The 27,855-nt window shown below is 53.7% G+C and overlaps 2 protein-coding genes across 4 annotated transcripts; both read left to right on the forward strand.

The window, feature by feature from the left end:
• Positions 1-409: 409 nt before the first annotated feature.
• On the forward strand, positions 410-2,429 carry LOC136355463 (uncharacterized). Its single transcript, XM_066308053.1, has 3 exons — positions 410-502; positions 595-1,660; positions 2,211-2,429. The coding sequence occupies exons 1-3, from the start codon at positions 410-412 to the stop codon at positions 2,216-2,218; spliced, it is 1,167 nt and encodes a 388-aa protein (XP_066164150.1). The 3' UTR covers positions 2,219-2,429.
• A 21,335-nt stretch (positions 2,430-23,764) lies between these two features.
• LOC4327851 (uncharacterized) lies at positions 23,765-27,511 on the forward strand. Of its 3 annotated transcripts, none has more exons than XM_015765722.3 (10): positions 23,765-23,930; positions 24,025-24,099; positions 24,208-24,294; positions 24,808-24,864; positions 25,109-25,201; positions 25,770-25,842; positions 26,072-26,147; positions 26,223-26,313; positions 26,401-26,522; positions 27,076-27,511. In XM_015765722.3, the coding sequence occupies exons 1-9, from the start codon at positions 23,883-23,885 to the stop codon at positions 26,518-26,520; spliced, it is 720 nt and encodes a 239-aa protein (XP_015621208.1). In that variant the 5' UTR covers positions 23,765-23,882; the 3' UTR covers positions 26,521-26,522; positions 27,076-27,511. The 3 variants fall into 3 exon arrangements, with proteins under 3 accessions (XP_015621208.1, XP_015621210.1, XP_015621209.1); XM_015765724.3 differs by having other exon boundaries at positions 27,080-27,511; XM_015765723.3 differs by having other exon boundaries at positions 27,193-27,511.
• Positions 27,512-27,855: the final 344 nt, after the last annotated feature.

Consider the following 27,855-nt stretch of genomic DNA (forward strand, 5'->3'; position numbering starts at 1 on the left):
CTCCTCCTCTTGGGCCCCCTTCCCCTCGGCCCACCTCCCTCTTCCCTCTCCCTCCCGGGCTGCCTCTCTCTTCCCCTCCCCTCCCGGCCTGCCCGGCCCAGGCCGCCTCTCCCTCCTCTCTTCCTGGGCCGGCCGCCGGCCCAAGCCGCCCCAGCCCCCGAGCCGCTCCCCTCCCGCACGTGCCGCGCGCGTGCGCGCGGTGACGACGCGCGCCCGACCGCGTGGGGCCCACGCGTCAGGCCGGGCGTCGTCCCCTTCCTCCCGCCCGGCCGTCCTCTCTCCCTCTCCCGTGAACCCTAGCTCGCTTCCTCCTCTAAATCCGCTCGATTCAAGCATGGGATTCCCAAATTAAATAGGGGAAATTAATCCCCATTGACTCCTCTTCATTTCCCCCTAATTTCCCCCTTAAATGCCGCCCCCAATCGCCGGGAACGGCCGCGCCAAGTCCGGCCGCCTTCCATTGCCGCCGGCCGGCTTTTCCGCCGCCGTTCCGACCTCCCCCGTGGCCGGCTCCCTCTTCTCTCATATAAAATGGGATCCCCGCACTCCGTTCTACCGTTTTAACCCCATCCCGAGCCTCCCCGTGGTCTCTAGCCCCGTTCCCGCCGTCGCCCTCCTCTTTCCTTCGCGCCGGCCACCTCCAGCCGCCTTCCTCTCCTCGCCGGAGCATCGTCCGGCCGTGCCGTCGCCTCCCTCGGCTCTGCAACACCGTCCCCTTCACCGGCCTCACCGTCTCCTCGCCGGAAACTCGCCGGAACGGTGCCCCCGCCGGCAACCAGTGGCATTGGTGCCACTGTACTCCCTCCAGCCGGCTGCTGTTCATCGCCGGTGCGCCGATCGACGCCGCCGTCTCCTCCTTCGACACCGCGGCATCGCCTTCTTCCCCGGCATCACCTCCTCCTCGCCCGAATTTCGCCGGAACGCCGTCGCCCGCGCCGGCCTCTCCTTCCTCCTCGGCGGCATCTCCTCCGGCTGCCCCTTTCGCCATGCCCGTGCATCAGCCGGCGCTGCCGTCCCCTCCCTCGGCATGGTGACGTAGCCCTCCACCTCGTCCACTCCTCGGTTTCGCCGGAACGCCATCGCCGCGAACCTCTCCATCCGCCTCGCCGGAGTTGTTCGGCCGCCCGTCCCTCCTCGCCCGTGCACCGGTCGGCCACACCCCCATCATCTTCGGCATCGCAGCCGCGACGTCGTCCTCGGCCTCGCCTCCCCTCCGACCGAACACCGCCGGTGTCCGTCGTCGTCTTCACCGTTCCCTCTCGCCGGCTCGTCGTCTCGCGGCGCCGCCTCCGTCATCGTCATCATAGCGGCGTGTTCCACGTCATCCTCGTCCCCGTGCAGCCGCTGCCGGCTGTCCTCGTCGCCTCCTCGCCGGCCCCGGTCGTCGTCGCCCTCGTCCTCTCGTCGTTCCCGATCGTCGTGGCGTTCGTCCCTCCGTCAAGCCGTTCTCGTCCGTCGTCCGCGTTCGTCAAGCGAGTCGCTGCAGCCCCGTCCTCGTGTTCGTCCTCGGCTCCGCGTCGTCAAGCCTCGTGCCGGCCGCGTCTCGCCTTCGCCCAAGGATCGCCGCCGAAGCCGTCCCCTCGCCGTTCGTCTCCGTTGTGCCCGTCTGTCTCCGCCGCGCCCGTTCGTCGTTGTCGTTCCCACGCCTCGTCGCGTGGTGGTAAGGTTTCCTCCCCTCGCTGCCCCGTCCTCGCCCTTTCGGTGTCGCCCGTGCTCGTTGTGCGGTCGTCGACCCCGGTACCCGTGTACCGGTGTCGGTAGTCGTTCACGTGTGCGGGTGGTGACCGTGTAGTGTCCGTGTTAGTGTGCCCGCTCGGTAGCCGCGTGGTTTCCACGTGTGCAGGCCGTGTGGTGTCTAGTGGAGTCCGTTTGTTGGCCACTCGCCTCGGTTGACACACGGGGTCCGCTTCCGTCGACCCGTGGACCGTCTCTGTGTATCCGGTCTACCGCGGTCCTTTAGGTTGACATGTGGGGTCCGCATGTCAACGGCGCAGCCTTCCTGTCTTTTCCAGGCTAGCGCTTACACATGTTTTATAATTGCAAAGCTTAATTATAATAATTCGCAAATCTCCATATAACAGCATTAAACTTCGGATGATCATATCCTGGTCATACGAGCTCCGAATCGACCCGTTCAAGTCTCTTAATGTTTGTTATAACCTAAAGAACCCTGTGCTTTCTTTTTATGTGTTGTTATTGCTTCTTTATAGGCTTGTAGCTTTGCTTGTGTGCTTCGCGTAGCTTTCGTCGTTCCGGAGGTTCCCGAAGCGTGGTTTGCGGTCGTTGCCGAAGGTTCGGAAGGCCGTTCTCCCTGAGCAAGGCAAGTCACATCATCCTTGAACATATTGAATCCCAGTTTGTAAAATTATGTTGATTTAAATTATTGCATTATCGCTTTATTTAAATTCCCGCGTTGTCACTGTTTTATTTAGCCATGCCTATTTACCTTTGTTATGACCATATTATTATTGTTATTGTTATTATTATTACCTTGTTCACCCTAGAATAAATAAAACCCCAACTAGTGGGTACTCTACTCGTGGTATCCCTAGTTTAAATTTAGGTAGATGCTTCGCTGATTAATTAGGCAACATTAGGTGGTTTTATAACTTTAGACTTGGGAAATTCTCATATCATTTGGACACTATGGAATGGTCGGCTTATGTTGGAATTGGACACACACCTCTCTTCCTCTTTCAAAACCCCTAAAACCTGTTTTCGGTGGGGTTTGGGTGCATGCCAGTTATGGGAAGTAGCACCCCGGCCACTATAAGGATTAAGCTCGGGCCTCTGTTGCAAAGCACTACCGTACTAACCACATGTCTAATGGGTAAGGCTTAACTCGGTGCTCAGTCTAGTCCTGAACAAAAGTACACGGATTGGAGATGGATGAAGTCGGGTGTCGATGGACATTCTCCAGGGCAAATGAAGGCTACACGAGCTGCGGCCCGGTAGTCGAGATGTCATACGGCAGAGGGTTGGTGCCCTGCTGCTAGGGGCTCAGTTCTGCCTGCCTGTCCCGGGTATCCCGGCCGTAGGTGGGATTGGGTCGGTACTTTTGTTCACGGCTAGGATGGGTGAAGGGTTATGTCACATCTTTACGACGGGTTCCAAGGCCATGGAATGCGGAGTAAAGATGTGTCTTGTGGGTAAAGATGTACACCTCTGATCAGAGTAAATCTATTCGAATAGCCGAGCCCTCGGATATGGGCAAGCCTAGCAATGTACCCAAGTCAGTGTTTTAATTCTTAAAATTTTGCTCAACAACTAAAATATGGAATGGTTGGCCTGGGTTGGCTTGGGACGAGCTGGAACCCAGGTCGGGTTGCCAGTTCGGTCCAAATCATCGTAGGCCTTGGGTTAAGGCAGGTTCGTGAGGGTTCACGACCTTGTTTAATAATACTGTGTAGCTCTAGGATCGTCTTTACAAAATGGCTTTGGGCAACTAAGTGACTTTTAAATGCTGTTTACTGCAAAACCTAACCCCTATTATTATCCCCTTGTACCCCCCCCCCTGCATTAATCATGCATCTGCCGGTGTGGCTTGCTGAGTACTGTGGTTGTACTCATTCTTGCTCAATCCTTCCCCTCTTCAGTAAGAGAAGCTTTGGAGAAGATGTCTTAGGTGGAGTCCTGGCTTATACCCCAGTTGAGCGCCTGTGAAGATGGAGCCGTAGGCCCGCTAGTCCGCTGCTGTTTATTTTTGTTTGTCAGGCCTGAAGTGCCCTTGTAATAATGTAAATATTATCGATGTAATAAAGATGTGTCTTTTATATCATGTTTGTATGGTGTACCCCGGCTTTTCCTGGGACGGGGATTAATACACTAGCGTTCGGGAGAAGGCAATTTTCCCGGTCGCGACAAGCTGGTATCAGAGCCATCTCGACTGTAGGATAAGCCAAGTGGATAAAACCCAAGGACATATTTTATAAATAAAAATTATTTGCGAAAGTTCCTTTTTCTCCTTCCCCTAATGCTATTTGCAAAAGGTTTACTCCGTTCTTCCTTCTTCGGATTTTCAACTAGTACTAGATGGTCAGGTCAGTAGAGGACATCGTCAGTTGTTTGCCGAAGCTCCAGAAGACTGCAGGATCTGCTAGTGAAGTGGAGGAAGCAGTGAAGCCAGCTGGGAAGCAGGAGTGAAGATCTTGGAGAACCCGTCGCAGAACCTAAGCCACCCTCTAGTGTTTCGTTTGTAGTGTGTTTCCTTGCTTGTGTGTGTAGCGCATGGTTTGCATCGGTGGGTTGTGATGTGACCATGCTAGGTTGTTTGTTTAATCAACTTGCAGAATAAGCAAAACAAACAACACATCAACAAAAAGAGTTAGTTCCTTTAAGGTCTTGTCCCTAGTTCTGGTCTCTTCTTTCCTTGTATGCTTCCTCTCTCAACCCCTACCTTGTGACAGATGGATAACATTGGTAACAAAGGCTATGGGAATGATGGATCCGATGACTCAAGAACCCAAGCCAATGGGAATGAGAAAAGCATCAACGAAACCTCACCAGAGCTAATCCAAATTGTGGTTAACCAAACCAACATGTTGGCAACAGCCTTTCAACTATTACAGAATCGGAACAACCCAGCAGGGGCAACCAACGTTCAAGTACCTACAGTCCAGCAACAGTGCAAGTTATCAGAATTTCTCAAAACGGGGCCTCCAACCTTTGCCATGGCCGTCGATCCTATGGAAGCCAGTGATTGGTGGCGCACAGTCGAGAGGAAGCTAGGGTTGATTCAGTGCACCGACCAGGAGCGGGTTGGCTTCGCAACTCATCAGTTGGTTGGACCGGCTTCAGAGTGGTGGGATAGCTACGAAGCATCACGGCCAGAAGGACATACCATCACCTGGAACGAGTTTTCATCTGTATTCAAGAGATCACATGTTCCCACAGGAATGATCACACTAAGAAAACGAGAGTTTCGCTACCTGAAGCAAGGAGATTTGACCGTCACAGAGTACCTGCATGAGTTCTATCGTTTGGCTCACTATGCACCAGAAGATGTGGAAACGGATGAAGACAAACAAGAGAAGTTTCTCCAGGGGTTAAAAGATGAGTTTGCAGTGCAACTACTTCTAGAGGATTATGAAGATTTTGAGAAACTTGTGGACAAAGCCATGCAACTCGAAAGTGAGCATAATCGGATGACGAACTGCAAGAGAAGGATTGTCAACATCCCAGTATTTCCAGGTGGTAACCAAAGACAGCGCACTGAGCCACTTCAGATCACCGGATCTCCTGTTGTGCATCAAGAGTTCCTGCCCCAAGAAGATGAATGCAATGCAGACAACAACACTAGCAATACTAATAATGATGATACCACCAACAACCATGGTTCTTGCCCCATTAGTGACCACTCGAATAAAGCGTGCAATGTCAGTAGCATTCACCAAGATGTCAACGATAGTATCAATGTTGGAACCCAGAATGACAACCTTAGCAATTTTGACACTGAGAAAGACTCCAATGGTGATAGCAACTATGGTACCACTGATGCCAATGTTAGCAAGGATTTCCAACCACCAATTCCAACTCCAAGTCACAATAATCATCCCCAGATGGACAGCTCAGCAAAGAAGACGTTGATTTGTTACAACTGCAAAGAACCAGGTCATTTCTCTAGAGATTGTCCACAGCCGAAGCGTAACCTGCGCCATCACTCCGGCCATTATGCAAGAAGAAGACAGGTCACTCGCCTTGTGGTCACTGGAGCAAACGCCGTACCTGTGAGGCCTCATGTTAATTCTAACCCATAGTGGAAACAATGTACCGATGTTAAGCACCTTCCCTTTTTGTTTAAGACAGTGCCTTGTATTCATGTAATATGGGAGAGATTTGTAATAAAAACAAGTTCTAAGAGGATTCTTTTGGAAGATGCGGATATGTGATCATGTGTATAATTGTTTACTGACAAAGGGGACCTAGGGTCTCGTGCCAGAGGAACTATATTCTAACCTCGAGCTAATAACCAACCTGAGGATGGAAAAGAAAATCAAGTGATTAACCAAAGAGACATTTGTTTGGACTAAGAGTTTCAGATGTGTCTTTTCCGGATCAAAGGCAATGACAGTCAGTATAGCTTTTGGCGAAACACTTCAAGGTTTCACTGAAAGGTAGCAGACCAAAGGACCTCATCGCCACCAGAAGCATCCACAACTCTCGGAGTGAAGAATACTTAGCGACCAAGGTCAAAAGATGACTGATAGAAGATATCGAAAAAGATGTTTATTACCAGGCAAAGAAGTAGGTCGAAAGGTGATTGATAAGAGAAATCGGGAAAGAACACATCAAGGTCAAAGGTGTAAAGGAATACGTTGAATGCTAACCGAGGACAACATGAAGTGAATAGTGGTAAGTTAGAAGTAAATGACAAGCATGATATTCTCATGATAACGAGCAGGGCATCCTAGTAATGACAAGCTGACATCGACGCATAACGTGAAGTGGGTAACTTGTATGAGGTTGACGCCAAAGATATGAATTATGAGAAGTTCTGGAACTGAAGTCCCATCTTCAAGTGCCATAATCCAGTCGAAGTCAGCTAGAGGTGCAACCAGGGAAAAGTCAGGTGAAGAGAAGATTCCATCTGCAACAGGAGATTGAGCCAAGCAGTCCAGAGTGGAGAAGTTTTGCTAGGCAAGTTTGTTATAAAAGATGCGACGGAAGAAGTCGGACAAGAAGAGAAGACCGCCCAACCTATCTTCTTGCTAGCCTCCTCGAATCTCGGGGACGAGATTCTTGTAAGGGGGGTGGATTTGTCACGTCCTGATAAATTCATCCCAAAATTTAAAATTTATTTTCTAAAAGGAATAATAGAATTAATTAAAATTCGGAAAGAAATTGGCAAACACTAAAAATACGTACAAGAAAAATTCCAATGTGGCCCGGAGAATTTTTGTTAAATTCTCCTTGGTCTAAAAAGAGCCCTCAAATTTTACTTGAATTTTCAGAGCACCGGAAATAATTATTAAACAACAAAAACAATTATCAAAGTTCAATAAAAAGAAAACCTAAAAATCCCTCCTCTTCCTCCTTTGGGCCAAGCCCAGTCCGAAGTCCTCCTCTCCTCCCTCTTTTCTCTCCCTCCTCCTCTTGGGCCCCCTTCCCCTCGGCCCACCTCCCTCTTCCCTCTCCCTCCCGGGCTGCCTCTCTCTTCCCCTCCCCTCCCGGCCTGCCCGGCCCAGGCCGCCTCTCCCTCCTCTCTTCCTGGGCCGGCCGCCGGCCCAAGCCGCCCCAGCCCCCGAGCCGCTCCCCTCCCGCACGTGCCGCGCGCGTGCGCGCGGTGACGACGCGCGCTCGACCGCGTGGGGCCCACGCGTCAGGCCGGGCGTCGTCCCCTTCCTCCCGCCCGGTCGTCCTCTCTCCCTCTCCCGTGAACCCTAGCTCGCTTCCTCCTCTAAATCCGCTCGATTCAAGCATGGGATTCCCAAATTAAATAGGGGAAATTAATCCCCATTGACTCCTCTTCATTTCCCCCTAATTTCCCCCTTAAATGCCGCCCCCAATCGCCGGGAACGGCCGCGCCAAGTCCGGCCGCCTTCCATTGCCGCCGGCCGGATTTTCCACCGCCGTTCCGACCTCCCCCGTGGCCGGCTCCCTCTTCTCTCATATAAAATGGGATCCCCGCACTCCGTTCTACCGTTTTAACCCCATCCCGAGCCTCCCCGTGGTCTCTAGCCCCGTTCCCGCCGTCGCCCTCCTCTTTCCTTCGCGCCGGCCACCTCCAGCCGCCTTCCTCTCCTCGCCGGAGCATCGTCCGGCCGTGCCGTCGCCTCCCTCGGCTCTGCAACACCGTCCCCTTCACCGGCCTCACCGTCTCCTCGCCGGAAACTCGCCGGAACGGTGCCCCCGCCGGCAACCAGTGGCATTGGTGCCACTGTACTCCCTCCAGCCGGCTGCTGTTCATCGCCGGTGCGCCGATCGACGCCGCCGTCTCCTCCTTCGACACCGCGGCATCGCCTTCTTCCCCGGCATCACCTCCTCCTCGCCCGAATTTCGCCGGAACGCCGTCGCCCGCGCCGGCCTCTCCTTCCTCCTCGGCGGCATCTCCTCCGGCTGCCCCTTTCGCCATGCCCGTGCATCAGCCGGCGCTGCCGTCCCCTCCCTCGGCATGGTGACGTAGCCCTCCACCTCGTCCACTCCTCGGTTTCGCCGGAACGCCATCGCCGCGAACCTCTCCATCCGCCTCGCCGGAGTTGTTCGGCCGCCCGTCCCTCCTCGCCCGTGCACCGGTCGGCCACACCCCCATCATCTTCGGCATCGCAGCCGCGACGTCGTCCTCGGCCTCGCCTCCCCTCCGACCGAACACCGCCGGTGTCCGTCGTCGTCTTCACCGTTCCCTCTCGCCGGCTCGTCGTCTCGCGGCGCCGCCTCCGTCATCGTCATCATAGCGGCGTGTTCCACGTCATCCTCGTCCCCGTGCAGCCGCTGCCGGCTGTCCTCGTCGCCTCCTCGCCGGCCCCGGTCGTCGTCGCCCTCGTCCTCTCGTCGTTCCCGATCGTCGTGGCGTTCGTCCCTCCGTCAAGCCGTTCTCGTCCGTCGTCCGCGTTCGTCAAGCGAGTCGCTGCAGCCCCGTCCTCGTGTTCGTCCTCGGCTCCGCGTCGTCAAGCCTCGTGCCGGCCGCGTCTCGCCTTCGCCCAAGGATCGCCGCCGAAGCCGTCCCCTCGCCGTTCGTCTCCGTTGTGCCCGTCTGTCTCCGCCGCGCCCGTTCGTCGTTGTCGTTCCCACGCCTCGTCGCGTGGTGGTAAGGTTTCCTCCCCTCGCTGCCCCGTCCTCGCCCTTTCGGTGTCGCCCGTGCTCGTTGTGCGGTCGTCGACCCCGGTACCCGTGTACCGGTGTCGGTAGTCGTTCACGTGTGCGGGTGGTGACCGTGTAGTGTCCGTGTTAGTGTGCCCGCTCGGTAGCCGCGTGGTTTCCACGTGTGCAGGCCGTGTGGTGTCTAGTGGAGTCCGTTTGTTGGCCACTCGCCTCGGTTGACACACGGGGTCCGCTTCCGTCGACCCGTGGACCGTCTCTGTGTATCCGGTCTACCGCGGTCCTTTAGGTTGACATGTGGGGTCCGCATGTCAACGGCGCAGCCTTCCTGTCTTTTCCAGGCTAGCGCTTACACATGTTTTATAATTGCAAAGCTTAATTATAATAATTCGCAAATCTCCATATAACAGCATTAAACTTCGGATGATCATATCCTGGTCATACGAGCTCCGAATCGACCCGTTCAAGTCTCTTAATGTTTGTTATAACCTAAAGAACCATGTGCTTTCTTTTTATGTGTTGTTATTGCTTCTTTATAGGCTTGTAGCTTTGCTTGTGTGCTTCGCGTAGCTTTCGTCGTTCCGGAGGTTCCCGAAGCGTGGTTTGCGGTCGTTGCCGAAGGTTCGGAAGGCCGTTCTCCCTGAGCAAGGCAAGTCACATCATCCTTGAACATATTGAATCCCAGTTTGTAAAATTATGTTGATTTAAATTATTGCATTATCGCTTTATTTAAATTCCCGCGTTGTCACTGTTTTATTTAGCCATGCCTATTTACCTTTGTTATGACCATATTATTATTGTTATTGTTATTATTATTACCTTGTTCACCCTAGAATAAATAAAACCCCAACTAGTGGGTACTCTACTCGTGGTATCCCTAGTTTAAATTTAGGTAGATGCTTCGCTGATTAATTAGGCAACATTAGGTGGTTTTATAACTTTAGACTTGGGAAATTCTCATATCATTTGGACACTATGGAATGGTCGGCTTATGTTGGAATTGGACACACACCTCTCTTCCTCTTTCAAAACCCCTAAAACCTGTTTTCGGTGGGGTTTGGGTGCATGCCAGTTATGGGAAGTAGCACCCCGGCCACTATAAGGATTAAGCTCGGGCCTCTGTTGCAAAGCACTACCGTACTAACCACATGTCTAATGGGTAAGGCTTAACTCGGTGCTCAGTCTAGTCCTGAACAAAAGTACACGGATTGGAGATGGATGAAGTCGGGTGTCGATGGACATTCTCCAGGGCAAATGAAGGCTACACGAGCTGCGGCCCGGTAGTCGAGATGTCATACGGCAGAGGGTTGGTGCCCTGCTGCTAGGGGCTCAGTTCTGCCTGCCTGTCCCGGGTATCCCGGCCGTAGGTGGGATTGGGTCGGTACTTTTGTTCACGGCTAGGATGGGTGAAGGGTTATGTCACATCTTTACGACGGGTTCCAAGGCCATGGAATGCGGAGTAAAGATGTGTCTTGTGGGTAAAGATGTACACCTCTGATCAGAGTAAATCTATTCGAATAGCCGAGCCCTCGGATATGGGCAAGCCTAGCAATGTACCCAAGTCAGTGTTTTAATTCTTAAAATTTTGCTCAACAACTAAAATATGGAATGGTTGGCCTGGGTTGGCTTGGGACGAGCTGGAACCCAGGTCGGGTTGCCAGTTCGGTCCAAATCATCGTAGGCCTTGGGTTAAGGCAGGTTCGTGAGGGTTCACGACCTTGTTTAATAATACTGTGTAGCTCTAGGATCGTCTTTACAAAATGGCTTTGGGCAACTAAGTGACTTTTAAATGCTGTTTACTGCAAAACCTAACCCCTATTATTATCCCCTTGTACCCCCCCCCCCTTGCATTAATCATGCATCTGCCGGTGTGGCTTGCTGAGTACTGTGGTTGTACTCATTCTTGCTCAATCCTTCCCCTCTTCAGTAAGAGAAGCTTTGGAGAAGATGTCTTAGGTGGAGTCCTGGCTTATACCCCAGTTGAGCGCCTGTGAAGATGGAGCCGTAGGCCCGCTAGTCCGCTGCTGTTTATTTTTGTTTGTCAGGCCTGAAGTGCCCTTGTAATAATGTAAATATTATCGATGTAATAAAGATGTGTCTTTTATATCATGTTTGTATGGTGTACCCCGGCTTTTCCTGGGACGGGGATTAATACACTAGCGTTCGGGAGAAGGCAATTTTCCCGGTCGCGACATAAAGCCTGGTGACAGGTGGGACCGGTCTCCATGGTTGGGCAAAAAACCCAACGGTCTCAAACCATGCACACCGGTAATGGTAATTTGGCTGTCAATAATGGGCGGTCTCTTCAAGACTGCCACATCACCTGAGCGGCGCACGAATCTGGGCGAGCCGATTTGCCTCGCCTGGTGATACGGTAATGTTGCTTCGGTCGGCGAGCGTAATTAACGCGCGCACGATACGATCTATCTCGACTGCCGCAACCGCATATCCATCTCACGCACCGCAAGCGGGCGAATGGGATTAGTGGAAGCGTGGGCGCGAGAAACGAGGGGGCGAAATAATGGGCGCGAGAAACGAGGAGCCGGGCACAGCGTTGGCAAGGGTATAAAGGCACTGAGGATGGGATTTGTCTCCTTCCTTTCGCCATCATTTCCTTTGCCTTCGCCGCTTGCGTCCTAACTCCTTCTTCCCTGCGCCCTTCTTTCGCCACACGCGCTCGCTCTTCATCTTCTCTTCGTCCGGTGCCATGGCACGGGGCTCCGCACTGCTTGATGGTAGCGTGCTGCCGCCTTCTCGCATTGTGAGCGAGAAGCAGGCTGGGTTGCCGCGCCGCTTCATGCCGGAATCTGCCACCGGCCGTGAGATAGTAATGCTGGGTGAGGGACGCCCGGCGCTAGACTACCCGGGGCGGTCCGTCTTCTTTCTCCCCTTCGCAATGGCAGGGCTGGTTCCGCCATTTTCTTCTTTCTTCATGGACGTCCTGGAGTTCTACGATCTCCAGATGGCGCACCTTATCCCCAACGCAGTGATGACATTGGGCATCTTCGCACACCTGTGCGAGATGTTCATTGGGGTGCGCCCATCTCTTCGGCTGTTCCGGTGGTTCTTCACCGTGCAGTCGGTGTCGCCGCCGTCGGTGGTTGGTGGCTGCTATTTCCTGCCGCGGGGGCCGGTGTTGAACTGCTACATCCCCTGCGTCCTCCGTAAAAAGTGGGATGACTGGAAGAGCGACTGGTTCTACACCCCCCTCGCCGACGAAGCGCATCTCCGACTTCCGAGCCAGCCCCCGGCGCAGGCCCCCAGCTGGCGGGCGCCGGTAGATCTGGGGGATGGCTATGACGCCGTCCTCGACCGCCTCGCGGGCCTGCGATCCCAGGGGCTCACCGGGGCCATGGTGTACGGCGACTACCTCCGTCGTCGGATTGCGCCGCTCCAGCGGCGCGCTCGGGCCGCCTGGGAGTACACCGGGTCCGAAGACTACATGCGGACCCACCAGGGAGTCAGATGGGATTGGGCCCCCGAGGACTTCAAGATACTGGTCCAACGGGTGCTAAATCTCAACTCCGTGGAGGCGTCCCTCATCCCCCACGGTATCCTCCCCCTCTGCAGCGACCCAGATCGCGCCTCCATCTTGACCATTATGACGGCGGTCGGGGCCTCAGAGGAGCAGGCTCCTAAGGGCCATGACGGCGCAGGTGGGAGCCGCCGGGGGGATCAATCTACCCCCGGAGGGGGTCGTGCTTCTGGGCCCCGCGTCGGGGGCTCGGGGGGCAACCGCCCTACCGACGCCCGGGGGAAGAGGAAACTGGGAGGAACACCTCCCTCATCTCCTCCCCGAGGGGGCGGGGCGGTGCGTGCCGGCAGCAGGCGCCCGGAGGGGGCCGTGCCAACATCGCAGCCCGAGGGGGAGCGCAAGAAGAAGCGGCTGCGCAAGATGGGGGAGACAGAACCATCCCGGGGAAACCTAATTTCCCCTCCAAGGTGGTCATTTAACCGACCCCCTCGCAGGTTCGTCCCACGCTCATTGCGACCGTCTTTTCTTCTATCCCAAAAGCAAGTTTTCTCTTACCCATCTTGTTTGCCTTCTGGTTTTCCTTTCTGCTTCAGTGATATCCCATCGCGTTCCTCCCACCATCTCAAGTCCGGCCAGTCCGAGGCCGAAGATCCGGCGGCCGCAGAGGCACGGAGGCGGGAATCTGACCGGCGAGAGGCCGCAGACCGCCTACGGGAAGCTGAAGAGGCCGCCCGGGAAGCCGCCCGGGCTCGCCAGGCTGATGATACCGCTTGGGAGGAGGCCGCCCGGGCCCGCCAAGCCGAGGAAGCCGCTCGGGAGGAGGCCGCCCGGGTTCGCCAGGCCGAAGAAGCCGCTCGGGAGGAGGCCGCCCGGGTTCGCCGGGCTGAGGCGATGGCGGCTTCCGAGGCAGTTCACGACGAGGCCGCGGACGCCTCGCTTGGGCCCACCCCTTCGGGCGACGCCCAGGACCAAACGGGTCCGGGGGTGGCCCGCGATGAGGCCGGCGCGTCCATTGGCGGGCCGAGCCGCGCGGCGTCTTCTTCAAGGCAGCTCTTCCCCACGCCTTCCGCCGCCCCGCTGAGCGCAGAGCCCCTTCTGCAGGCCTTAGCCGCCGCAAATACCGCGGTATTGGATGGGTTCAACGCCCAGGTGGAGGCCCTGCAGGCGGAGCGTGCGGAGCTCGACGCCGCATGGGCGCGTGTCGAGGAGGGGCGGCGCTCGGTGGAGGCCATGGTAGAAGCGGGCCGCAAGGCACACCGCCGGCACGTCTCAGATCTTGAGGCCCGCAAGACGGCACTGGCGGAGATCGCTCGAGAGGTGGAGGAGGAGCGGGGGGCTGCCCTCATCGCCACCACTGCGATGATCGAGGCGCAGGACTCCCTCCGCCTTCAGCACGGGAACTGGGAGGCGGAGCTGAAGAAAAAGCTCGACGCCGCCCAGGGGGTTCTTGATGCCGCCGCTGCCCGAGAGCAGCGAGCGACGGAGACCGAAGCGGCGCTCCGGCGGCGTGAAGAGGCCCTCGAGGCGCGCGCCATGGCGCTGGAGGAGCGCGCCTGCGTCGCGGAGAAAGTCCTGGCGGACCGCGAGGCCGCCGTCACCTCCCGGGAGGCAACGCTGGCGGCGCACGAGTCTGCCTGCGCCGAAGAGGAGTCCGCACTCCGCCTCCGCGAAGACGCGCTTGCCGAGCGGGAGCGAGCTCTCGAAGAGGCCGAGGCCGAAGCGCAACGGTTGGCGGACTCCCTGTCCCTCCGTGAGGCAGCGCTGACGGAGCAGGCCCGTCGCAATTTGGAATCCGTCCGCGCCGAGAGAGCCGCACTGGAGCAGCGGGCTGCCGATCTCGAGGCGCGGGAAAAAGAGCTGGATGCGAGGGCGTGCATCGGCGGGGCGGCTGCGGGCGAAAGCGACTTAGCCGCCCGCCTCGCAGATGCCGAACACACCGTCGCGGACATGCAGCGCGCGCTAGACTCATCCGCCGGGGAAGCCGAGGCCCTCCGCTTGGCGGGCGAGATAGGGCCCGGCATGCTCTGGGATGCAGTCTCCCGTCTGGATCGCGCCGGTCGGCAGGCGGGCCTCTGGAAAGGCCAGTCAATGACACGCCCCGCCAACCTGGAGGGCCTCGCTCCGCACCTCACGAAGATGGCCTGGGCTCTCCAACAACTCCCCGAGGAGCTCGAGAAGACCATCAAGTCATCCTCGAGGGACCTCGCCCAAGGAGCGGTTGAACTCGTACTAGCGAGTTACCAGGCCAGGGACCCCAACTTCTCTCCATGGATGGCGCTGGAAGAGTTCCCTTCCGGGACCGAGGACGACGCGCGCGCGCGGGTCCGGGATGCCGCCGACCACATCGTCCACAGTTTCGAGGGGTCGGCCCCTCGGCTCGCGTTCGCCCCCAACTCCGACGAGGAGGGCGATGCCAGCGGTGCAGACGATCGTGACGACGAGGCCGGCGACCCGGGCGCATCGGACTGAGCCCCCAGGCCCCCTCCAGACTCCAGTTTTTTCTTTTTCTTTCTTCTAAGGCCTTCATGCCTCTTTTTTGTATAAATCAACTTACAATCTGCAATCAAAAATGATGAAAAAATTCTTTGTGTTAATTTTATTTTGCTATGCGAATGAGATGAGGATGATCTGTGCCGTGATCCTCTTTTTGTGTCTTAGCTTGATTTAAGGGCCCGTGCCCAAGTCCCAGTCCTCGAAAAGCGCGGGTCGGGACTACTGCCTGGGGAGATCCGCATGTCGAGACTGGCCAGGCCGGGAACGTGGTGACCGAGGGTTATGGGTGACCCGATTGTGGGTTTTTGCCGATTCCCCCCCGGAGTTCACCACGCCCCGGGGCACGGCTCGGTTCTGGGCCCCGTTTGGCGATTTTAGCTGACCGAACCGAGCCCCCGAGGGCAAGGTTGAGCACGAGTGACCTTATTTCAAGTCAAAATTCTTCAAAAAGGAAAAAAAACGGCACAGATACAGCCCTTAGGAAATTGAAACTGCTTTTATTGAAATACTGAAATGAGAGAAATGAGAATGTGCATGTGTGGCAGCCCCCGGCCAACCCTGCACACCCGAGGGGGGGGTGCGGGGTTGACCCGAGCCCGAAACCTGACACCCGACCCCCCCCTCAGGGGTAGAAGCGACGAAGGTGCTCGATGTTCCAAGGGTTAGGCAACTCAGTGCCGTCGCCCGTGGCCAGCCGTATGGAGCCCGGCCGGGGGACACCGATCACTCGATACGGACCCTCCCACATTGGTGAGAGTTTGCTCAATCCAGCACGCGTTTGGACGCGGCGTAAGACGAGGTCGTCGACGCAGAGTGATCGGGCCCGGACGTGGCGCTGATGGTAGCGCCGCAGGCTCTGCTGGTAGCGCGCGGCTCGGAGGGCCGCGCGCCTCCTTCGCTCTTCCAAGTAGTCGAGGTCATCTCTGCGAAGCTGATCTTGATCAGTTTCGCAGTACATGGTGGCCCGAGGAGACCTCAGGGTGAGCTCAGATGGGAGAACCGCTTCTGCGCCGTAGACGAGGAAGAAAGGCGTTTCCCCGGTTGCTCGGCTTGGTGTGGTTCGGTTTGCCCAGAGCACCGCTGGCAACTCCTCGATCCACGAATCGCCATGCTTCTTGAGGATATTGAAGGTCTTAGTTTTAAGGCCTTTGAGGATTTCTGCATTGGCGCGCTCCACTTGGCCATTGCTTCTGGGGTGGGCAGGTGAGGCGAAGCAGAGCTTGATGCCCATGTCTTCGCAGTAGTCGCCGAAGAGTTCACTAGTGAATTGGGTGCCATTATCCGTAATAATACGGTTAGGCACTCCAAAACGGGCCGTGATGCCCTTAATAAATTTAAGTGCAGAGTGCTTATCGATCTTGACGACCGGATAAGCCTCGGGCCACTTAGTGAACTTGTCGATCGCGACATACAGATACTCAAACCCGCCCGGGGCCCGCTTAAACGGTCCCAGGATATCGAGCCCCCAGACAGCAAATGGCCACGAAAGTGGTATGATCTGCAGGGCCTGGGCCGGCTGATGGATTTGTTTGGCGTGAAACTGACACGCTCTGCATCGCCGGACCAGATCAACTGCATCATTGAGAGCTGTCGGCCAATAGAACCCTTGACGAAAGGCCTTGCCAACCAAGGTGCGCGAGGCGGAATGGGCTCCGCACTCGCCTTCATGGATATCGGCAAGAAGCTCAACGCCTTGTTCCTGAGGAATGCACTTCAGGAGGATTCCGTTAGCCGCGCGCCGATAGAGGGTCCCTTCTACCAGCACGTAGCGTTTGGAAATGCGTTGGACGCGTTCACTCCCTTCACGGTCCTCAGGTAGAGTCTTATCTGTGAGGTATGCTTGGATCTCAGAGATCCAAGCAATCAATCTAAGGGAGCTTGGAGCGCTCCCTTCGGGTCCCGAGGCCTGGACTCCGACGGGCCTCGGGGGCCGGTCAGGCGCATCCGTCTCCCCTAAGGGGTCGGGTCGCGCCGACGGCTGGGTAAGCCTTTCTTCAAAGGCGCCCGGTGGGGTTTGGGCTCGCGAGGACGCGAGCCGTGAGAGTTCGTCGGCAATCATGTTATCCCGTCTGGGCACATGCCGAAGCTCTATCCCGTCAAAATGGCGCTCCATACGCCGCACTTGGCGTACGTAAGCGTCCATTTGCGGGTCAGAGCACCGGTACTCCTTACAGACTTGGTTAACGACTAGCTGGGAATCGCCTAACACCAAGAGACGGCGGATCCCCAGTCCAGCTGCCACTCTGAGTCCGGCAAGGAGTCCCTCGTACTCTGCCATATTATTGGTCGCTCGAAAGTCGAGGCGGACCAAGTATTTGAGGACGTCTCCGTTCGGAGAGGTCAACGTGATCCCCGCGCCGGCGCCCTGAAGAGACAATGAGCCGTCGAACTGCATCACCCAGTGGGCGGCGTGAGGCAACAGCGAGGGGTCTGAGCTGGCTTCAGAGACTGAAATGGTCTCTGGAGCCGGGGTCCACTCTGCCACAAAATCGGCGAGGGCCTGGCTCTTGATTGCGTGACGTGGTTCAAAGTGTAAATCAAACTCAGAAAGCTCGATTGCCCATTTTACCACCCGTCCTGTACCCTCCCGATTATGCAAGATTTGACCGAGGGGGTAAGACGTAACCACGGTGACCCGATGCGCCTGGAAATAATGGCGCAGTTTCCTCGAGGCCATCAGAATAGCGTAAAGCATCTTCTGGGCCTGAGGGTATCGGGTCTTGGCGTCCCGGAGGGCCTCGCTAACAAAGTAGACAGGCCGCTGCACCCTTCGGTGGGGCCGATCCCCTTCGCTAGGGGCCATATCCCCGGGGCGCTCCTCGTCCAAGTGGCCCCTCGGGGCGCACTCGTCTTCTGTGCCGATGACCTCGGGGTCGGAGGACGACAGGGGCGGCCTTCCCACAGTGGCCTCGGGGCCGTTCTGGGGGTCGGGGGCTCCTGGCGTCGTCGGACAAACGGGCAAAGGGCCAACTCTGGTCGTCAGGGGCCTTAGGCCACCGTTCGGCTCGGGGGCCTCTTCTCCCTGCTCCCTCCCGGGTCGAATCGGTACAGGGTTAGCCTCGGGGTCAGAGGGCGATAGGTGCAGCCTTCCCGCAGTGGCCTCGGGGCCTTCCTGAGGGTCGGGGGCGCCCAGCACCATCTGACGAGCGGGGAGAGGGCCGACTCCGGTCGTCAGGGGCCTTAGGCCTCCGTTCGGCTCGGGGGCCTCTCCTCCCTGCTCGCTCCCGGGCCAAGTCAGCACAGGGCGGGGGTGCGCGGAATGAGGATTGCCCTCATCGCGCTCCACAACTAACGCTGCACTAACTACTTGGGGGGTCGCCGCTAAGTAGAGTAGTAGGGGCTCGTTTGGCTCCGGGGCGACTAGAACCGGAGGAGAGCTGAGATATGCTTTCAATTGAGTGAGGGCGCGTTCAGCTTCCTCCGTCCAAGTAAACGGCCCGGAGCGCTTGAGGAGCTTAAATAAGGGTAGCGCCTTCTCTCCCAGCTTCGATATGAACCGACTTAGGGCGGCCATGCAACCGGTGACACATTGCACATCCCTAAGTTTACTGGGGGGGCGCATCCGCTCTATAGCTCGTATCTTCTCGGGGTTGGCCTCGATGCCTCGGGCAGAGACCAAGAACCCGAGAAGCTTGCCCGCAGGTACACCAAACACACACTTATCGGGGTTCAATTTTATGCGGGCGGAGCGGAGGCTCTCAAAAGTTTCCGCTAAATCTGAAAGCAACGTTTCCTGGTTGCGCGTTTTTACAACCAAGTCATCGACATAAGCCTCAACATTACGTCCTAATTGGCTACCCAAAGAAATTCGAGTAGTACGTTGAAAAGTAGGACCTGCATTCTTTAACCCAAAGGGCATTGTCGTATAACAATAAGTTCCTATGGGAGTAATGAACGCAGTTTTTTCCTCATCCTCCCTAGCCATGCGAATCTGATGGTAACCAGAGTATGCATCTAGAAAACACAAAAGGTCGCACCCCGCTGTGGAGTCGACAATCTGATCTATGCGAGGCAAGGGGTAAGGATCCTTAGGACATGCCTTGTTAAGGTCGGTGTAGTCGATGCACATCCGAAGCTTGCCGTTCGCCTTGGGAACGACCACCGGGTTCGCCAGCCACTCCGGGTGGATGACCTCGCGGATGAATCCGGCCTCCAGAAGTCGCGCCACCTCCTCGCGGATGAAGGCTTGACGTTCCGGGGCCTGCCGCCGCACTTTCTGCCGGACCGGCCTTGCACCCGGCCGCACGGCGAGACGGTGCTCAATCACCTCCCTGGGGACCCCGGGCATATCCGCCGGTCTCCATGCGAAGACGTCAGCGTTTGCCCGCAGGAAGGAGACGAGCGCGTCTTCCTATTTGCCGTCCAAAAGACCACCGATCCGTGTGGTCTTGGACGGGCCGTCGCCCAGTGTGACCTCCTTGACCGGGACCTCATCAGACGTGACTATCCGCTGCTTCGGGGCGGCGGGGGCGGATGTGTCAAGCCTCTCGTCGCCGCCCTCGGGCTTGGACACGACGGCGAGGCGGTCCGCACGCTGCTCCATACAAGCGAGCGCGACTTTGAGGTCGCCATGGACAGAGATGGGGCCGTCGGGGCCCGGCATCTTCATCTGGAGGTAGGCGTAGTGGACAGCCGCCATGAACTTCACCAACGCGGGCCTCCCCAGGACCGCGTTGTAGGGCAGACTGAGGTCCGCCACATCGAAGTTCACCCGCTCCGTGCGGAAATTGGCGGGTCCACCAAAGGTGACCGGGAGGTCGATATGACCTAGCGGCCAAGTGTGCCCCGGCGTCACGCCGATGATTGGCTGGGACGGCCGGAGCATCATCCCCGGGGCCTTGATGGCATCAAAGGCTGCGGGGGAAAGGATGTTGAGGGCTGCTCCTCCATCAATGAGGACACGCCCCAACTTCACGTTGCAAACGGTGGGAGAAACCACCATCGCAATCTGCCCTCCCCGGGCAACGCACGGCGGGTGGTCGGACTGGTCAAAAGTGAGGGCAACTTCCAACCACCGCGCCCGGCGCGTCGCCTCATGAGTAGGGGCAACGGCCAGAAGCTCTCGCTTCATGGCCTTGAGGCTCCGGCGAGAAACGTGCGCACACGCTCCTCCATCGACAGTGGCTATGGTAGCCCCAGGCTCTTGGAAACCTAGGTCATTATCGCCATCATCGATGTCCTCGGCGGGGGCCTTCTGCTTGGCCTCACTTCGCCGACGGCCGGAAGGAACCGCCGGGGACTTGCCTTCCCGGCGCTCCTGCCTCCTCTCCTCCTCCCACTTCCTTGTCCGCTCAGCCAAGCTTTTGACTGCGCGACAGTCCGCAAGGTCATGGAGGGAGGTGTTGTGGACGGTGCACCACTTGCCGGTAGGGCGCTCCCTGCTGGGAACGCTGGCCTCCTTCTTTTTGTCGCTCGCAGGCCTCCCCTTTCGGGTGGCCCGTGAAGCGCCCTCGACGGCGAGGACATGACCCTCGTCGTCGGAACGGACTGACCTCTTCTTCCTTCTCCTATCACGCCGCCCTGACTGAGCGGCGGATCCGGGGGCGGCCGAAGCTGCCACTCCGGAACCGGAGGGGTTCCAAGTCCAGGCCTCCTCCTTGCGAGCCACTCGGTCCGCGAGCTGAAAAAGCTCTGCGGTAGTCTGGGGCTCTTTGGAGGCGATCTTTTCGAGCATGCGGTTGTGCCGCACACCCCCCCTGAACGCGTAGATTACTGCGTGTGCAGGGATGCATGGTATGGTATTGCGGACTTGACAAAACCGCTGAATGTACGATCGAAGCGACTCATCGTCCCTTCGCTGTACAGCGTGCAAGTCCGCTTCCTCACCGGGGCGCGGATACGTGCCTTGGAAGTTCATGGTGAACTGCTGGCACAAATCCTCCCAGGAGTGGACAGACGCGGGTGGCAAGTTCATTAGCCAACCCCGTGCTTGCCCCTTCAGGGCCATGGGAAAGAAATTCGCCATGACCCTGTCGTCACCCCCGGCGGCCTCAATCCCGGTCGTGTAGACCTGGAGAAACTCGGTGGGGTTGACACTCCCATCATACTTCTCGGTGATGGTGGGACGGAACCTTAGGGGCCAACGGACATTCCGAAGACTCGCCACAAAGGCTCTACAGCCGATACCACCAGCCGGGGGCACGGAGGGCTGGTCCTCACGTCCATGTCGAGGTGATACTCTGGACGAAGAGGCGCCCTCCGTTGCGCGGGGAGTACTTCGGTCATTACGCCGGCGCTCGAGGCTGGCGCGGGCGCCCTGCTCCCTACGCAGATCTTCTCGGGTCGAAGGAGTCGATGAGGGAGTGGCTACCGAACGGCGAACAGCGGCTGCTGCTCGTCGTGCCCTTCGTCTTGACGACGCGGAGCCAGTGGTAGCAGCACCAGAGGTCTTGGTGGCGGAGGACCGCCCACCAGCATCTAGGCGCTGCCGCGCCGTCATGACCAATTTGGCCACGTCGTCCAGCCATCGTTGGGCTGGAGATTCCGGGTCAGGGACGACAGGCGGGTGACGTAAGAGCGCGCCCGCAGCTTGGAGCGCGCCCTGGGGCGTGCTGCCGTCGCCGTAGACGAGGAGGCGACGCTCCCCATCTCGCCGTTCTCCTCCATCGCCCGCGATCGGTGAAGCCGCGGATCTTTCGACCCTTTCGAGCGCCTCCCCCTGCTTAGGACTTTGGCGAGGAGGGGGCGGTGGAGTACGAGCTCGACGGCGTGGATTCGGCTCCCCGTCGTCGCCGCTCACACTCGGAGAGAGGTCGTGCACCTTTGCTTGCTCGGCCATTAGGCTGAACAAGAAAAGCTTGGCGCCCACGGAGGAGTACGAGAGCTCAGAAAACACACGCTGAGCCCCCTACCTGGCGCGCCAGATGACGGAGCTCGTGGCTCCTCACCGGGAGACCGCACAGGCCCCCCTTTGCCGGTTCGGCCGGGGGCTTAGGGTGAAATCTCAAGCTCTCTCGGTATGTGGAAAGATCGCCAGCTAGGAAGAAACGCGAGACACGGGCGATGTATACAGGTTCGGGCCGCTGAGAAGCGTAATACCCTACTCCTGTGTTTTGGTGGATCTGTGTATGAAGGAGCTACAAAGTGTGAGCCGACCTCTCCCTCGTTCTAGGCTCTGAATCTGGAAAGAATCAACCTCTTTCTCTATGGGCAAGGTCCTCCTTTTATACTTCAAGGGGATACCACATGCACCCCTCCCTTTCCAAACTGGACTTTTTCTCTTTTCATAAATGGACGGAGATTTGCACGGTCGTCCTCCGAACATCCTCCTGACGGGACGGCACATACCTACCTCCACTTCTGCCTGAGGCGGGCACGTCGTGGGAAGGTGGCTGTGTGCTGACGACATGAGCAGTGTCAGACCGGTCACAAATCGGTCATTCTTGTCCACCACACGTCGGCTCAGCAACGTGCATGTTTGCCCTTCTTCAAACAACATCTTGCTTGTAATGGTTAGGATGAAGCCTGGCATATATCGATCGGGGCTAACGTGTCATCTCTGGGATGTAACACGCTAGCTCCAGCCGGGGACGAGTGCCTAGAAGCTCTCGTCTAGACAGGATGGGGCGAAGCATGCGTCTGACCGCCTGTCGCCACCTAACCCGCGATTTGACCGGTCTGTGACTGGTCACAGACCGGATAATCGAGTGCACTGCACTGCACTTCGTGCGGCGTGACACGCTTAGCCGAGGCGCAATAAATGCGGTTAGGTGAGCCCTGCTGTGCTCACCTAACCCATACACGTGGAGTAGAAAACGCGAGGGGTCGGGGCGCCTCGCCCCTCGGGGGCGAGGCTGGAGTGGTCCGACCCCCCCCCCCCTCGGGAAGACCAAGAGGTGGGCGCACACATCACCCTCGGGCCCGACGTCCCCGAGGGTGCCAGGCCACGTGGGCGATTGTGTCTGCCTCAAGCCTCGAGTCATGATACTCCCGGTCCCATGTCACCGACATATATGGACTCTAGACTCGTCTTTTAATATTTCTTTTTTTTTAATTTCGAATTTTTTGTATTTCTATATAGACTCTATGCTCTTCTTCCAATATTATTTATTTTTATTTCTGAATTTTTATTATTTCTAATTGTATTTCTACGTGGACTCTAAACTTATCTTTCAATATTCTTTAATTTTTAATTTCGAATTTTAGTTAGTTCTAAAATGTATCCATATATTTATATTCTCATATTGACCTTAAACTCTTCTTCCCATGTTTTTCTTAATTTTGAATTTTAGTTATTTGTAAATTGTATTTTTATACGGAGTCTAAACTCTACTTTTAATTTTATTATGTTTATTCCAAATTTTAGTTAGTTTTAAATTCCTATATGACTCTGTACTCTATTTCTAATATTTCTTATTTTTTTAATTCTGAATTTCTATTTTTTTTCTTAATTGTATTTCTACATAGACTCTATACTCTACTTCTAATATTCCTTATTTTTAATTTCAAATTTCTATTATTTCCTAATTGTATTTCTATATGGACTCTATACTCTACTTTTAATATTCATTATTTTTAATTCCAAATTTCAGTTATTTCCTAATTGTATTTCTATGGACTCTATACTCTACTTCTAATATTCCTTATTTTTAATTCTGAATTTCAGTTATTTCCTAATTGTATTTCTATATGGACTCTAGCCTCCTCTTCTAATATTCCTTTTTTTAATTCCAAATTTCAGCTATTTCTAAATTGTATTTCTATATGGACTCTAGTCTCCTCTTCTAATATTTTTTATTTTTTAATTCCGAATTTCAACTATTTCTAAATTGTATTTCTATATGGACTTTGCTTTTTCTTTTTCTTCGATTAATGTGAGAATTTCTAGGCCATGAGAACGTGGAGGCTCTTTTTTTATTTTTTTAATAATATAATAGATTATTCTGTCCTCTCAGTGGTCCAAATAGTGGGCTGCAAGTGAACAACATTAGCCCAGCCCAAACTCATCACTAGGCCCATCTCCTGCCAAACTCATCACCTGCCAAGCCCATAGCATGTGTTCCAACTTACCCTAGGCCCATCTCCTCCACAGCAAGCACTCTCAGGCAAGCAGACGCCCGCACCGAAGCGCCGCCGCCGCGTTCACCGTTCGTCCGTTCCGCTCTTCCGCTCCAGTCTCCACCGCACCCGCCCACCCGCGCGCCGCCGCCGCCGCCGTGCAATGGAATCGAGGAAGCCGCCGCCCTCCGCCCTCGTCGACAACCACGTGGTACGCGTCCCAAGCCCTCTTACCTTACCCCGACCTCCGACTCGCTATCCCTGCGGAGTTGGGCTCGCTCACTCGCATCACCGTCGCCTCCCAGGTCCCCGGGGACGTCGTCCTCGACCTCGCCGAGATGACCAACCAGACCATCAAGCTCGGCGCCGGCCTGCGACAGGTAACTTCGTTTCGTGGTGGCAAGTGGGGCTTTGTGAGAGATTGTTAGGGATTAGGGTTTAATCAAGGGTTTATTGTTATGCTTATGAGTGCTCCCCGGTGTTTGCAGGATTGCGACACCATACAGGCTACCAGTGCTGGGAGGCTACGGCTTTCGAAGCCCAGCAAATACTGGGTCGAGAGCTCGCAGAAGAGGGTGAGCGCTCCTGTTTGATCTCATATATAACACAATGGAAAAAAAAATGTTTACCTCATGTGTGTCAACTTTGTCTGCTTGAGAGGTATATAGGGGTCCATGGATCGTTATAAGGACTAATGAGAATGTGAATTGATCAAATACGCTCACTGTGTCTGTATGGCGTGCTGCTTTATGCCCATGTATTGCTTTTCTTAGTGCGGCAGAAGGTTGTTTGCCCCTTCCTTAATGTTTCATGATTGAACAGAAAGATAATTATGTTGCTATTCCCACTATATTACCTTTGACACAGTATGCAAATTGGTTAGGTAGATGGCATATGCGTGTGCCATCCTGAGTTTATTTCCAGTTTAATGTTATGATTTGTTTCCCATGTGGAATGGGTTATGCTTGCCATGTTTTTAGCCTTTATATCTTCTCAAAGGTAGAATGGGGATTTCACATAGTTCTTTACTCTCTTTGTCCTTCAGCGCTTAGCCTGTTCACTGGCTTTTATTCTTATTTCTTTTGCAGTATATACCTTCTGTAGAAGATACAGTTCTTGGTGTTGTGGTTGACACCAAACCAGATGTAAGTACATTTATGTATATTTATGTAAATTAATTCTTCTATATGGTGCATTTTTTAGTATGTGGACCTAATTGTTTTGATACAATCACTGTTCTGTACATTTCAAATATACTACATGAACTGATATGGACTTCCACTAACTGTCTAAAATCTTGCTTTTAGTTTTGTCATTAAATGAGGCATCACGATGCACCTCATATGATATATTCTTACCTCTTTGCTGAGCTGGATTCTGTCATTACAGAACTTCTTGGTGGATATAAAAGGTCCTAATTTGGCCTTTTTACCAGTTCTTGCATTTGAAGGTGGTACCAGGAGAAATATTCCAAAGTTCGAGGTATGGCAGTGACTAATGGGTCATCATCATTCATCAATGGTTGTTGATTTTGTTTCCCCAACTCAATTCTTTCATAGGTTTTTGTCATGAAGTTCACTGTGGTATCCTGCTTTTATTGATTGCCAGCTTTGAGAACATTTTTCTTACTTTAGGTGGTCTATATACCATGATTTTGTGTTAGTAGATATACTTGAAATTATCTTAGTTTGAATAGCTATCATCTTAGTTTCAGAAAATAATGGTGAACTCAGTCTGTTATGATGTATAGGAGAATATTGTTTATTTCATTGAATAATTGTGTTCTTGCACAATGCAAATGTCAGGTTTCTCCTTGTTTTAAACTGCTACTGCCTAGAGTTATATAGCCAATATTTTCTGATGTTCTATGCAGTAACATGGGCTTAGATCTATAACTTCAACAAAGTGATATGTTGTTTGTAAAACACCTATCTTTCATTTTGATCAGCAACTCACTGATTTGTTGCTTTTCATCCTCCTTTGTCTTTGTACTAAAGAGGCATGTACAGCAGGCCCAATCTGTGCCTTACCCCATGATATTCTCCTGCAGATTGGTACATTAATATATGCACGAGTGGTGAAAGCAAATAGCATCATGAACCCAGAGCTCTCGTGCATGGATGGTAAAACTATTATCTTACAACTCAGCATTGGGATTTTCTATTTTATACTAATCCATTAGAAGTACTCAAGTACGTCTTTTGTTATTCTGTCACTCCTTTCTATATGATAATATTTGACCTTACATAATGACACCATTTCAGGCTATACTGTTATGTTTGAATTTGTCTAATTATTGCATTAGTTCTGTTACTTCAATATGAATATATTGCTGTGGCTTGTATTTTACAGCTACTGGGAAAGCAGCCGAATTTGGTCAACTAAAAGATGGCTATATGTTTGACACGTCTACTGGCCTGTCGCGGATGTGAGGACATTACATACTAGCATTCTTCAATGCAGTTGCATTATTTTCTTATATTTTGTAAATTGTTGCTTGTAGGTTGTTAAGTTCTCCAACATGTCCAATTCTAGAGGCCCTTGGAAAAAAACTTTCATTTGAGATTGCTGTTGGCCTGAATGGCCGAGTGTGGGTATATGTCTTGATTATATCACTCTTTTATGTATCCTCTTTATCTTTGTTTCTTTGGAAAAAATATAAATCGCTAATGTCCTTGTAGGTTAATGCACCTTCTCCAAGTAATGTCATTGTTGTATCAAATGCGATTATAAAATCAGAATCTTTGAGTGGCATAGGGCAACGAAGTATGGTGGAAAGTCTCTTGGAGAGACTATCTTGATGGTAAGCAAACTTTTTTTTTTGTCTTGGGTAAAAGTTTGAATTTGTGGTTCCCATTTTGCTTTAAATATTAACAAGTATAACATGGGGTCCTATCATTTTTTGTTACTTAATTTTAAATATTCATTCCCATTTATGTTTCTATGAGCGTATATATTTACCTTAAACAAAAACTTAAGCTGCGGTCAGTTTTACCTTGGGCTCTCTGCATTCTGCAGCTGCCCTCAGGTCCCTACTAAGATGAAAGCATACTTTGTTCTGTTGTTCGATTTCCCATTTATTTGTTACTATCATGCAACCACCAACTTTGAGGTTGATATGACAGCTTCCTTTGTCATGTTAGCTAGATCTGGATTCCTAGGTCCCTTACGAGCATTCTTCCTTATCTGTTATTGTCTCTCTTGATTATTAGCCATAGCCCACAAATTATGTAGCCTTCACATCATGTTATACAAAAATATGTTGTCATGTATAGCGTAGGACTACTACCTCTAATCTACACCTTTATGCTCATTTTTCCTTATCATTATTATTTTGTGGGTACACTGTTCTCTAGTCAGTGTAGGGAGAACCGACTGGCAGTACTAATGAATCTTAAAGGAATTACTGGTTAGACGTCAGCTATGATTCTGCAAACCGGAGAAACGGCACTATAATCGTGTTATCTCAACAGGGAGCGGTAGAAGAATGTACACATAAGCAGGTACATGAAAGAAGTTGATGCGTTTTGATGTCTTATATATGAAGTTAACTGGATGATTCCGCTTATGAAACTTCATAGAGAGTTTTGTTCCAATCATACGTGATACGCTGGTTTGTAAGATGTCCTGGGATTTGCACAAGGTTACTTGCTGATCTGCTGGAAGATGATTGGTGGGTGATATTGAATTTCTCAGATATATGGCGTGTGAAATTCCCCATCTGTATAAACTAACATATCAGCTGAACTAGTACTTCTCAAATGATAATTTAGCTCCCATCTTTAAGTGACCTATGCGTGACGTTGGGAGAATTTAGCCACATATGCCTCGCAAGTCGCAGACTATCGCCTTCTCAATCCGGGATGACAAGTGCAACAGGTGTAGAAAAGGTTCGAGCTTAAACTTCCGTACCCTTGTAAGTTCTAAACTATTTCTTCAAACTTCTAACTTTTTCATCACATCAAAATTTTCTTAGACATAACTTTCCACTTTTCTGTCATATCGTTTTAATTTTAACTAAACTTTTAATTTTAGTGTGAACTAAACACACCAAGTTGTTTCTGTTTTCCGAACTAAACACACCCATAGAACAAGAAACTGCCTCGTCACCGTAGCTTATCTACAAAGAATTTCTT

Source organism: Oryza sativa, chromosome 1 (genome assembly GCF_034140825.1).
Source record: "Oryza sativa Japonica Group chromosome 1, ASM3414082v1".
NCBI lineage: Eukaryota > Viridiplantae > Streptophyta > Magnoliopsida > Poales > Poaceae > Oryza > Oryza sativa.